Source organism: Zootermopsis nevadensis, unplaced genomic scaffold (genome assembly GCF_977971745.1).
Source record: "Zootermopsis nevadensis isolate Lab colony 2312 unplaced genomic scaffold, Znev_1.0 Znev_ptg000028l, whole genome shotgun sequence".
NCBI classification, from domain to species: Eukaryota; Metazoa; Arthropoda; class Insecta; order Blattodea; family Termopsidae; genus Zootermopsis; species Zootermopsis nevadensis.
The window spans coordinates 14869664-14883480 of NW_028259160.1; the positions used below are offsets into that span (position 1 = coordinate 14869664).

Consider the following 13817-nt stretch of genomic DNA (forward strand, 5'->3'; position numbering starts at 1 on the left):
AATTGACTGGAAATGTACAAAACATTGTACATGCAGTAATTAAAGATAAAAATGCACTAATTGAACCTGGAGTTGTAAGTATCTTTTTACTAATCGGATCTCTCACATAAAGCTTCAGAGAGTTCAGTATGTAAGTCTTTATTCAAATTACACTTGATAAAAGAATGAAGTAAAAGTACATAGAATAATAAGTTCATACCTGTATGATTTTATTTGTGGACTTTGTTCATGAATTTCTCATAACATACCTTCTGACAGTGCCCTAATATTTGGTGAAGAAGAAATATTAGGTTGATTTTTCTTACTCTTTTAATGACTGATTTTGTTGCACTTTTACTTTAGATTTTTTTCATTTGTTCAGCTTTAATAGTCAGTTCTCACAAATGCATTTCTAAACCACTTTTGGAACAGCAGTATTACAAATTTTTTAATTTCATTTGCATAACATATTAAACTATTTTGTATATAAGTATTGTAATTAGATTGAGAATTATGTGAAATGGTAAATTGTAAACATTTTGTATGCAGTGATATGTATTATAAAACAGACACACTAAAAGCACATTAGGGGTATTTATTGTTTCTTCTCTGTTTAATATTTATAAGATTTTCTCATTTTACAAAAGTAATGCTGTGGTGGAAAGTCATAAGCTGATATGTGCAAAATACAATTTTACAGGAAACCATTTTAAAAATTATACAACTAATATAAAAGCACATTTTCCAGCTATCTGGTCAAAATTTCACTGATAGTATATGTTATTATTTGCATATGTTATGTTTTGCATGGCAGAGGACACCACTAGAAGTTTATTTCCACTTTTAATCAAAAACTGGTGAAGCACGCTTATCGGCTTATGGGGATAATATGATTAATCGAAAAACAAGAATGCAAAATTCTTTGTTTGCATCTGCAAAATGTAACAAATTACTTTGCAATTTTTAAATAGCTCATATTTATTTGAGGTATAATGTGTTATTTCTGTGAATTGTTTAACCTCACAGAAGCATGAATTTTCAGAGACCACAAAGTTCAGAGGACACATTAAGAGCAGAGATCACAATATTGGCTGGGACGCTGTGACCTCGCTTTCATAGTTTGTGATAACTTTGAGAGCCCAGGAGGAACTTTCAATTACTCTCGTGGAATACTGCTGCAAAGACCAAAACCAGTTATGCAACGAATGTATTCTAAAGACAGAACGTCCTTTAAGCTGAAGTACAGAACTGTTTGTTGCTATACATCTCTGGCCTGTAACATATATGTAGTTATTTCAACTCAAAGGAATAAGCATGCTTTTATGTGGTACTTTATGTATGATTTGGAAGCTGCAATGAACTACAGCTTAGTTTGTGGTACCACTCGTGTTTCAGTACATGGTTTTCACCATTACAACGTAGGTTTTATAAGTTCAAATAGGGACCTGTATGAGTTCTGAACGGCAAAAATTCACAAGCTATGGCTGAAAGATGTGCTCTGACGGTAGAAAGCAAAGACCTGTGACACAGGAATGGCCAACATCCTAGAGGAGTAATTTGTCATACTCGCCGTGAGAATCTGTAATCTCACCTGTTAATCATTTACAATGCGTGCATTAACCTATTATTGTTCTTGTTAATAGTAGTATCATTTCCAATTAATGATCACGGTTAACTTTCATCTATGGTGGCTATGGACCGCGGTTCTCCTACTCCATGCCTAAATGTAGTAGGTTTGATTTCACTATAAAATTGTACAAAGAAGAATCACAAAAAATTGTGTTATCTGTCGTTAACACTTTTTTTGTATATAATTCTGACTACAGTGGAACAAAATTATTTAAAATGTTTTTAGATTTATGTCATGTGTGCAGTATTTACACTTGCACATATATGTTTTCCATACCAATTTATGGTTATTCTCGAAACCCATAACTGGAATTCAATATGATTTAGCACGTGTGCATGTAGAATATTATGATTAAGAAAACTATGGAAATCGTGTTTTAAATTGCAATAACTATATTATTATGACTTATATGTATGATTAAATTCCTATGTTGATGTACGTAGTCAGTACCACAACAAGTCGAGAGGAATGAAAGATCATCTGCCATTTTGAAATTCAAGACTTTTTTATGGTGTTTCTCATTTACTTTTCCAAAATTGAGTACAATAACAGGATAACAGACAAATGTTTAAATGGACGCATCGTCCATCATCACACAGGTGTCACGCGATGACGAACAACTAAGTAGTTTCTGTCCTGAAAAAGGTAAGTAGGTCCGAACATGGGTGTTGCACCTGTTACGAGGAAGTCAGTACGGCAGTGATTGCAGCAGGCGTTATTTTGGAATAGAACAGAAATTCGGAGTTGTTTGCTGTTACTTTTTATTCATACTTAAAAAAACTGTGTGTTGAAAGTCAATGATAATGTTTTGTAACAATACAGATACCTGTCATTCCATAAAAATGGTGCTCACTTTTAGAAATATGTAAACATTAAGTTTGTACAGAGTTATAATGAGGTGTGCACTTTTCATAATGTGATTGTTGTGTATCTCAAAAGATCGAAACCTTTGGCTGTTGACGGGGGAGGTAAAAACTTATATTATGACAGGACTTATGTTTTCAAGAGAACCATTTTCAGCTTATGCATTTAGTGTTCAGAGTAGATAGAATATCAATATAATCTCGATATTTGTGTTTCATAATTGACTGCAACAGTACCAGTTCTAAACAATGATTGTAGAATGATGAATATGAAATGTCAGGTGTTACCTGATATGTAGGATATGCTGTAAATACCAACATTGGAGTTATCGAGTGAACTGTGGATGTTTTTTAGAAAAAAAATCTGATTGATATTACTTTTCTGCATGAATGATTTACTGAGCAGGTTATGTACCCAGCAGAGCAAGGCATGACTGGGAATGAGATAAAATGAATTGTTGGCAGCACATGTTGAAGCGTGAATTGGTCTGTGACTACCAGAGATTAAAACACTGGTCATTTACTGATGGTATTTTAGTTTGTTCATTTACTTGCATGTATTTTAGCCATGGACTGTAAATAAAGTACTCTAATCTGCTCTACTTTGTATACTTTGAATTCTGAATTTATATAAGATACAACATTATTTGGTCAAACCCTTAGCAACAAGTAAATTACCACACTGAAGTTCAGCACAGATGGATGCAGGTGATATCATGCTCCAGAAGTTAGTTTGCACATACAAGACTACAGTGTCACAACCCAAAAGACCACAATCCACATGTTCACAACCCTGTATACATTAGATTTTATGTTTCTTATGTAGTAGATCTTGTTGTTTGGTAAGGTAGGGTGAATATATGATAGTTGAGATGGTTAATTTGGACTCTCAGGCACTATTCTGTCAGTATGTTAAACTGTTGATGTCTAAAGGAAGAGGATTGAATAACTTGATACCTGCCTAGTAAGCACCTTTTTGTTAACTAGTAAGGTTAACATTTGGCACATGGAGGTCTTGTTTATGCCTTGTGTTTATATGGTGTATATCAGAATTTGTTCTAAACTTTCATGTTGTCCAAAGTGAATCACAGTAATGAGAATAAGAGTTCACTTGCAAGGGGAAATATATTAAATTTTGTATATAGTTGTATGCACCTGCCATTATTTTGATGATTTTCTTTTGGATTATAAATAGTTTTGCAGTCTGTTGAATTTGCCTAGAAGATACCAGCATTTGACATGACAGAATGGAAAGAAGCAAGTAAACTTATTTTAAAGAATCCATTTTCATAAGTGGTGTGACTCTCCTCATGGCAAAGCATGTTGGATTTTGTTTGGGGAAAATATATTGAATATGTTATTTCCGTTTCAAGTCATTGTCAATTTTCAAGCCAAGGGATTTAGTTGTTTTATTGTCATAACCTACAGGTTGTTTAAATTAAGGTCAGCTTTGCATTTACAACACTTCTCTTTTGTTAATCATTCAGAAAATTCAGTCATGATTTCAAAGCTGTCCTAATCCAGTTTTATGAGACTTAGCTTTAGTAGTTGAGATGAAAGTGTTATGGTTATTAGGTGTGTATATCATTTGTAAATAACTGCCCTTTTGAAAACCAGAATCCATTTTTGAAGGGAGATTGTTAATTTGGTATAGGCATCATTGAATTTGTCAGAGAGGGTTCTGTTTTTCATAAACATTTCTGTAGTTTGTACCAGCTGCTACAGGCTTTTGGTTCACTTGTTGTTAGATAACACTGTTGTATAGGAGCCGTGGAATATAAAAATATGGCCTTTTTTATTAATATATCTTTATTCCTTAGTATTTTCTTTATTAGAAAGAATGATCGTTAATGATATTTTACTTTCAGTGGTTGTACTGACAAAGTACAAGCATTTCTTCTGTGTTTGGTCTTCATTTATTTTATTTTTTATTTATTGGTGGCCTACTTTCATCCCCTTTACACTCCCACAACAAACTTGAATTTTAATTAATCCAAGAAACTATGCTTCACTGACATAACCTGTTCACCACAAAATATTCAGCATTTATTTCTGAGTCCTGCTTCATGAAATGAATGCTTCTTTGTGACATAAACATTCTAAAACTTTACTTTCTGTATTTCCAGTTTCTTTACCACATGTGGAAAATGAGTTGGCACCATCAGGTAAGTGACAAGATGTAAAATATTTTTAGTTTTTGTCTGTTTTATTTGTCTCTTTAAATTCATGCTTGTGATTAAATTGGTATTACAGTAATATGGGGAAGGCTTATGAAGACAGTGGCTTTATAGTGAAACAAGGATAAAGAATGTAACTTCACTTCTCAGTACAGTCCATTATACTTTCTATAAGAATGAGTACGAGTTATACCTCCTCTCCTCCCAAATACCTACATGGTGTTTAGAGGACAGCTATATTTTAATTATTTTTTCTTAATTATTGTGATTTATTTTAAAAAACTGAAGTGTTTGTTTTCGTGTAGAATGGTCCATTGTGATAAGATTACATCACGAAAAACAAATTTTTGTATATAAAGTGGTTAAAATTGTCCAGTCCTAATTAAAACTGAAATATTTAATACCAGATTTAATTATTAATTCTGTGAGGTAATGGAACTGACATAAAGATTGTTCCTCAAGATACAGTACTGATACCTTGATTTATTTCAGGTCAAGTTGGCAAGAAACCCCGGCGAGGGTTTCTGCGTTCTCTGTTTTGCTGCTTCAGTAGGCAGACAAATTCAAAAAGCTCAAAACTACCCCCAGGTAATGTGGGGCGGGGTTCACCACCACTTAGCCCAGGTTCCCCTAGGTTCCTGTTACCTTCAGTGCGACACCAGGACTTTCTTAAAAAATGCATGGTGATTGATTTGGATGAGACACTAGTTCATAGCTCTTTCAAGGTAAGTGAATTCTAAGGTTAAGAGTTTGGAGTCACTATTTTATTCTAGAGTTTATGAATGTATCTTCTTTCTCTTTTTTCCTGCCAGTGTTGCTTGTTTTTTAGTGGCTACTCTGGAATGTGCCATACAGATCCTTTTATACCATAGTTTTTTATAAGTGAAATGTGATGTTGTTTTAATACAGTCAACCCTTGCATTTCATCCACAAAAGCCTTGAAACAGAAATTCCCTGTGTAATTTCAACCCCCATGTAAAGGAAGTAAAGCATCACAACCTGCCAACAACTGTGGTGATACAAATGGTCTGTTACATATAATCAAGTCCAATACAGCACCATGCCATTTTGTTTTCACTGGTTATTCAGACAAATATATCTTCATATATCAGCATTGTTTCTGTTCTCATGGTATTCTGGTTTGGCTGGTTTGTTAAGCAAGTATGTTTATCTACACCCTTATATTTTTAGCTTCAGTTTCGTATAGCTGTGAGGAATTTTTCTCAACATAAAAGAAGAAATATGTGAAGATGTGCTAGCTAATATTGCATGTAATTATTTTGGGCGTTTTCTTTCCCCCAAGTTAAGGTCCAAATGGTGTGTAGTTAAAACTAGGTAATTCCTGCATTTCTCTGAATTTGCATATGTTAAAAAGCAGAATAAATGTCTCTCCATAGCAAGAAAATGTTGTCAGAATGAAGCATCAACACATTTCATTTTGTGTAGATTACACCCAGCATATTTGTGTCTGAAATTTCTATGACTTAGAATTTCTTACAATTTTTTTTGGTAGCAAATAATAGATTTGAATTTACACAGCTGATTAAATTAGCACTTAGCAGTTATTGGCATCAGTATTAATGAAGTAAGTGACATAGATTCTGCTATGCAACAATATAAATATTTGTTAATTGTAGATTGTAATTGTACATTGTCAGTTTTTCTTCATGTAATGTGAGATGTTGCTGAGAAGGTACTGTCAGTAGCAGGTCACAGATTTCCTCTAGACCTAGTGTAAATAAGATTGTTAGCATAATACATTATTATAGAACTGTTTTATGTTCATTATTTACTGTGATGTGGCAAAAGTATAGTTTGAAGGATTGATTGAGCTTTCAATTTGTGCATGCAAAACATACTGACAATAAACAGAGCATTCTTGTGGGATTTTGTTTTATGATTTTTATTCCTTATGCATTTTATTATCTGCTTGGATGGTTCACATCCCTAATCACTTTTTCATTGATATCTGATATCATTCATCATTAGGCTATTTTTGCATTTTCATTCCATTTCTTAAGTGGTCTTCCCAAAATTTCGGTACTCTGGGCTTGTATCATACAATATGTTTGGTATTCTGTTGTTTCCATTCTTCTTACATACTGTAAAACTATAAGCCAACTGCCTGTGGTGGTACCAGTTGGTCAGCCATTCAAGTACTTACCACACTCTATGGTGGTCAGTGTTTCCAACTTGAAATGGCTGTTAGCTTGCATGTGATCTGTGCTGTTAAAGTTGCCAACTAAATCTGGGTTGTAGCACTATGTAGTGTGGAGGAAGTGCACTGATCTTCTAGATGTAATTGCTGCCTCCATCATTGGAGCGATTATCTTCAGGCCTCATCATTACAACCCAGGAGACTGCCATCTTAATAATTACTGCTATGAGCACCTCAAGACCTTTTTTTTCTCTTCCCCCCCGATCATAGCAGTTTTAAACAAACATTCTTGAGAATATAAGATGGGTGTGTGACATAAGATATAGATTTTATAATCTGGATGGATTAACAACTTCATAGAGCACAGGGCTTCTTTACAAGCTGGTAGCTACTCAACTGGTTAAGAAATTGTTTGATTTTTTGGAGCTTGAAACTTTGTTAAGATATTTTTAAGAACCCACCACTGAACCCTTTTCTGATTCAGTTTGAATCTGGTCCATATCCTCAAGATCTATTTTGGTGTTGCCCATGCTTCTGTACCTGGTGTGAAATAGATCTAGACTGATACAGAACAGTGTAATATTATTTATATGTGAGATTGATTGACATATGTAATAGATGTCTGTGGCTGACCATTGCTTTTGCAGCCCATCAGCAATGCTGACTTTGTTGTTCCTGTGGAGATAGATGGAACTGTCCACCAGGTGTATGTTCTTAAGAGGCCATATGTTGACGAGTTCTTGCAGAGGATGGGGGAGTTGTATGAATGTGTGCTCTTCACTGCCAGCCTTGCAAAGGTGGGGTTATCTCTCAAAATTTCATTGTTTTAGCTATTTCCTTCCGTGTTTGTCATTTATATAGAGGACTAATTCTTTGGTTATTTAATCACACTTTTTCATCTGCATAGTTTTTATAAAAATAAATTGGAAAGACTGTGGAGGGAAACAAGTATTCCTGTTTTAAAGTAAAACCATCATGCAAAACTGTGGAGTCAGGAATTTGCAATAAATGCAAATTTAATAAAAAGTAAATTTTGCTGTTAATGGAATTTTTGATAGGAAACACACAGAGTTGTATAGATATTAAAACTGGTAAACATAACTTCACAGCATTATGTAATATGGAATTTTCATGAAGTCTGGGTGACAGTTATGAGCAGGGCATAGCTAGAATGGGTGGGTGGGGGGGGGAATTTATATAGAACTTTGGTGGAGAAACCAGCCACTTGGAAGGCTGAGAAGGATTGCACAGAGATTAGGTAACATCACATTTGACATTGTGGAACTAGATTGCGAAGACTGGAGGTAGGGTAACTGGCCAAGGTGTTGTTCACATTACAGTATGCTGATCCAGTAGCTGACCTGTTAGACAGATGGGGCGTCTTCCGGTCCCGTTTATTCCGAGAATCGTGCGTGTTCCACAGAGGGAATTATGTAAAGGATCTTAACAGACTGGGCCGAGATCTGCAAAAAGTGATCATTGTGGACAACTCACCTGCTTCCTACATCTTCCATCCAGACAATGCTGTGAGTTTACACATGTGCAGGGACAGAATTGTAACAGCATATCTGTAGTGCATCCCTTCCACTATTTTTAGGCTTGTTTTTGTTTATTCAGTCTTTACACATTGTATTGAGTCATGTAGGCAGGTGGTTAGAATCATTGATATTTATCACATTTTGTCACTCTCTATTAGTAAATATCACTTTTTTAAGTAAGTCAAATATTTCTTTGACACTTATCTAGTCATTTTAAGTTATTTGCAAAATACCTGCCAAGTCAGATAGAAAACAAAGTCACAGAGTCCATGGGTATTCTAGGAATAAAAAGAAGTTAGTAGTAGTATTAATACAAATACTTTAGGGCCTCCCCACCGATGTTGAGATAGTGATCGGAAGTGACTATGTTACAGGTGCCTGTAGCCTCATGGTTTGATGATATGACTGACTCAGAATTACTGGATCTGATCCCTTTCTTTGAAAAGCTGAGTAAAGTGGACAATGTGTACACAGTTCTATGCAACTCGAACCATCCTTGCAACACCAGCCCAACATCTGGCTTGATGAACCAGTCTCCACCACCACAGCAACATAACAACCTACAGGTGAACAATCATGCAACGCTCAATGCCGGCTCGTAGCCACTTCAGGGATTCCGCTAGCCTAGGATACGAGTGACATTTGCAACCTCATTAGGATGCTGTTGTTTGAATCTGAGAGTGGTGTCCTACTAGGATGCTGTCTCGTGTTGTTTCCGTGTGTGCAAGTACGAGTATCTGTAGGCATGCTTGTGTGAATGTATGATGGCATCTGTTGTCACCAGTTCATGTTTTGTCATTAGCGGTTGCCTGTTTAATGCAGTATGTTTTATCCAACAGTCCAAGTGCCAATATTGCCTTCTGGATGAGTTGCAAGGGAAGAGCTTCTGTCGAAGAAAAGTGTGTATGGTCCAACTTCCTCAACAAAGAATAATCCCATTTATTTTTGCTGATATAAATAGTTTTTATAATAGCTTCTGAAAACTGTAGTACTCAGCCTTTTGATAACCATAATCAGATAATTGAGTCCTATGATTTTTATCATAATAAAGGAGACCATGTATATTCTAATATTTGCTTGATACAGTTTGAGGTGTCATTTTAATCTCATGTGTATTGAATGTCTTATATAAAAAGGAAGGAAATTATGCAGACATGGACTGAAATGTACAGTAATATCTTGACAAAAGAGAACCTTTTCTGAATGTTTTACAGCAAATTGCAGGCTGGTTCGAATGTGTAGATGAGTTTGGTGCTATTTTTTTCTAACCTGTGCTAGAAAAGTGTAGCCTAACACGTGCATATGGCTGGTATGGCAGACAAATGAAGCCTACCCTTCTTTCCCTCTCTTGACTTAGTTCAGGGAGTCCGTGTCTGTGGAGTGTGTGTGTTGCTGTGCCACTTAACCAGTTATGTTACGTGTGTATGTGTACATACACACGCATGCACGCACACGCGCACACACACGCACATGTATATGAATTTGCTAATCTTATATAGTGGCCTTAACGAACATTTTGATAACATTGTTATTGTGCTCTGACTGGCTCAACGCTGTTGCGGTGGTCCATTCAACTTTTTTAATTATTATGGTTACTACAAGTTTATTAAAAAAATATACCAAATTACCTGTCACCATTTTTCAGTATTTTCCTTTTGGTGTAGGTTTCTTACATGATGTCAAGCATTAGGTTAGCTCCTGCAGTACAAATGAACATCACATGGGGTTTTATCTGTTTTAATATTTTAATTTTTCCAACTCTAAGAGTTGAGGGTTTGTTATAATTTTTAGAGCTGTTATCGTGTTGATGTTCCCCCATTCATGGTGAAAAAGATCTAGTATCTAATAAAAGTGATGAAGTGATCGAGTTTTTGTACAAACATATGAATGTATTGTTTCTATTTTTAGTCCTCTTGACCTCCCCCCCCCCCCCCCCCAACACCACTACCACTACCACTGCTGCCACCATCACCACCACAACACTCCATTAATGCTGCAGACTGTACTTTGTTGACTGCTTGATCTGTTTTACATTGGTTTGATGCTTCATATCATTAAGACGTATCATTAAATCAGCTTGTTTGTGTTATTCTTATATGTATATACAAGTAGTGAGATACCCAATAATACTCTTCATACATAACCCATGGTCTGAGGTGTAATCGGTAGGTGCTTCCATATGGGAATGAGGATTGCTCAAAGGTAATGGACACAAGTATGATGCAGCGGTTCTCAAATGAGGGCCTGGAGTTTTATATCGACATGCATGTGAGGTATTGCAAAAGCAAGGTTGTGATGGATATCTTGTTGATATACCATAGAATGTCATTAAGATTTCAAATTGATACAGATGGTGACAAAAATAAAATGAAACCCATATTCATCAGCATAAATTATCTGGTACTTTTTGTTAATTTTTAATTTTGTATTGTCATAACCATGTGCTAATAGATTGCACTAACATCTTTTATATGTCCAACTTGTGTAATGACAGTTGAATGTTCCAGGTTAACACTGTTTTGTACTTATATTTACATTTGTTGTTAAAGAAAATGGTTTACTCTGTTGTATATTATTTGAAAACGGGCATATTTAAATACAGCAAGTATACATACAGAGAAATTTCCAAATGATAAAGTTCAGACCAAATAAGTAATTTGATTTATATGTTGATTTCATGTAACTGGGTCTGTAATCCATCCATCAAAGTATCATAACAATGTTAAAAGATGAAAGACAGTAATGAAAGTTAAGATGGGTTCCACCTTATTTCTCTCTGTGTATGATGTATATTGTTTCAACAGATCATTGTGAAATCTCATTACAATGAAGTTTGAGGGACCACTATTTATATTTCATCATATTAACATTCTGTTACATGAATGTCACGTCACCCAATTCACTATAAAGAACTGGAAGCTATATATTAAGAAAGGTTGAAACCTGTGGCCTTCAGCTTGTTTTATTTGCATAATTAATGACACTGTTAAGGAAAGGAAATCCAGTGTGATAACTTATTTTATAACACTATTCATTGTTTATAAAAAAATATGCCTATTAACTTTAATGTCTTTTTCTCTTAGTTTAGAGCCTGATGAATTTAAATTGTAGTCATTGCCAAGCTGTATATAGTTAGGAGACTCATTCCTGGTATCATTCTATGCTTTATATATTTTTTCCTTAGCTTTTATAACATTCTTCTGCTTGCAAATGTGTTTGAAGTACGTTCAAAATTTCCACATTGTGCAAATCATGCATAACACATGTAGCAGAACATAAGTGTTTTATAAGTGGAAGTACTCAGAAATGTAAACATGAACTATCTGAAAAGCTAGTGTTTTACTTGAAAGCTACAGTATAAATTATTGGAGTACATTAGACATGAAGAAATGTGTGATCGTGCAGAATAATATTGTATAATTTGCTAACTAGAAAACATTTGCTACAAAGTGGAGTTTCAAATATGAAAGTAATTCTTGGCCCCCACCACAAGGAAATTTTATAAAACCAAAAACTGACAGCTTTATTTATAAACTATTCAGGAATATATTCATTTTAGGACATTTATTGTAATTACAGCATTCACTGTAATGAGTTCTCAGTACATTTCATTCCTAAATATATTTGCTGTTTTTCCATTATTTTATGTTAATTTATCACTTACTGTGTATATTATAATGAAGATACATGCAAACATATCTCAGTTAAACATGAAAGCCCAGGCCCTTAAAAGCAATTCACTTTTAAGTCAGTAATGAACATTTGAGAACTGCTGACCATTGAGCTGGAGTAAATAGGTATACATATAGGAAGGACCAAAATTAGCATTGTAATTTCAGTAACTTGTAACTGTACATGTTGAACTTAATTCCACTTAAAATTTAGAGTAGACCTTTTATCAGTACTTCAGCCCCCCCCCCCCCCCCCCCCCCCCCCCCCCAAGTGTTATAACATAATTCAAACGACTGAGCACAAGGTAGTTTCCCGCCCATACAGTGAAATGCATTTGCTATTCCATAGCTCATCTGCTTCTTGCCATGGCAGCCCAGGTCAGTCCAGTGGAATTTGTGGTGGTCAAAGTGGCACTGGGGCAGGTTTTTCTCTGAATCCTCTACTTTTCTCCGTCATTATCATTCCACTGCTGCTTCATATTTACTTATGTATCTTTTTTGGGTGGACAGTGGGCCTCTTAGTGGCCTACTTGCACAGATATATAGTCTCACCCCATCAGATCAATAAAATAATGGTCCAGTCAGTGTCATTCAATGATCATGGTTTGAATGAAGGGGATTTAAATTAATTGTTTTACCAAATGGAGCAGTATGAGGTGGTTTCGTGATTAAGTGGATAGAAATTCAGTTATATACTTCGAACATTCTCTCTTACCGTTGGTAATGAAGTAACCATTTAAATGTGTAATAGCAGTACTTGTGTTCCCTGCTGCAGAATTTAGCCATGTAATCTTGTGAAGAAAGATTAGTAATCTGGCCCATGGTAACAGCAATAAAACAAACATCAATTCCTGTATGTGTATATACCAGTGTAAGTTTTGTATATTTTAAACCGTCTGTTAGAACAGTACAAATCAAGTTGGAAGGCTAATTTTGGTTCATTCTGTATATATATATATATATATATATATATACACACACATATATGTATACATATTTTTATTTTTTTTTTATGTCTCAGAACAAGTTACGGTACAGTACCATGTACAGTTTAAATATTGTACAAAACTTTTGTATGGTTTTCAAAGAAAAGAAGGAAAATAATGCCTTTGATTTGTAAATAAACAGCATCTCAATTTATACATGCAAATCCACGTATATTGCTTACATGTGAGTAATAAGAGTTGGTTGATAAATTTATGTTGTCACATGAGAGTTGGAAGAGGTCAACCCTTTGTTTCATTATTCCTGACCATATATCCTGTTGAAAAATAACTCTTCATAGCACTGAATTATCTCTTTGCCAGGTATTGGTATTACTGTTAAGGTGAAGTGATGCTTGTAAAGCATACCACTTACTCGACCACACGGCATGCCACTGTTTGACGTTGAGTGTGATCAGACCTCAGCAGTATTTGCTTTCATACACTGGAAATATTTCAGGTTTGTGGATATTTTTTTGAATCCCTTATACATATACATTCTGTATTGATTGGTCAAGTTTTACCAGGCAGATTGAACTTAAAATCAAGATGACTCTGAGGAAGCTCCAGAAAATAATAGTAATTTTTGGCACATGCACAGATTAATATTAAAATGGCCATAATGAAATAAGGTGTGAGGTAGACTGGATTCATCTCGCTCAGGTTTTGGTATAGTGGTGGGCTTTTGTGAACACAGTGATGAAACTTTGGGTCTTGTGCAAGGCAGGGAATTTGTCTGATGAGCAGCTGTTACCTTCTCAAAGACCCTGATGCATGCAGTGTGACATCCAAACAGGTGCAATCCACCTTGGGTGAAT

General features: G+C 35.0%; 1 protein-coding gene across 1 annotated transcript; it reads left to right on the forward strand.

The window, feature by feature from the left end:
* Window positions 1–2034: 2034 nt before the first annotated feature.
* On the forward strand, window positions 2035–13166 carry hzg (CTD small phosphatase herzog). Its single transcript, XM_022070324.2, has 6 exons — window positions 2035–2254; window positions 4599–4637; window positions 5142–5374; window positions 7455–7604; window positions 8148–8333; window positions 8720–13166. Exons 1-6 carry the CDS (start codon window positions 2182–2184, stop codon window positions 8945–8947), a joined length of 909 nt encoding a protein of 302 aa, XP_021926016.1. The 5' UTR covers window positions 2035–2181; the 3' UTR covers window positions 8948–13166.
* The last annotated feature ends 651 nt before the right edge of the window (window positions 13167–13817 follow it).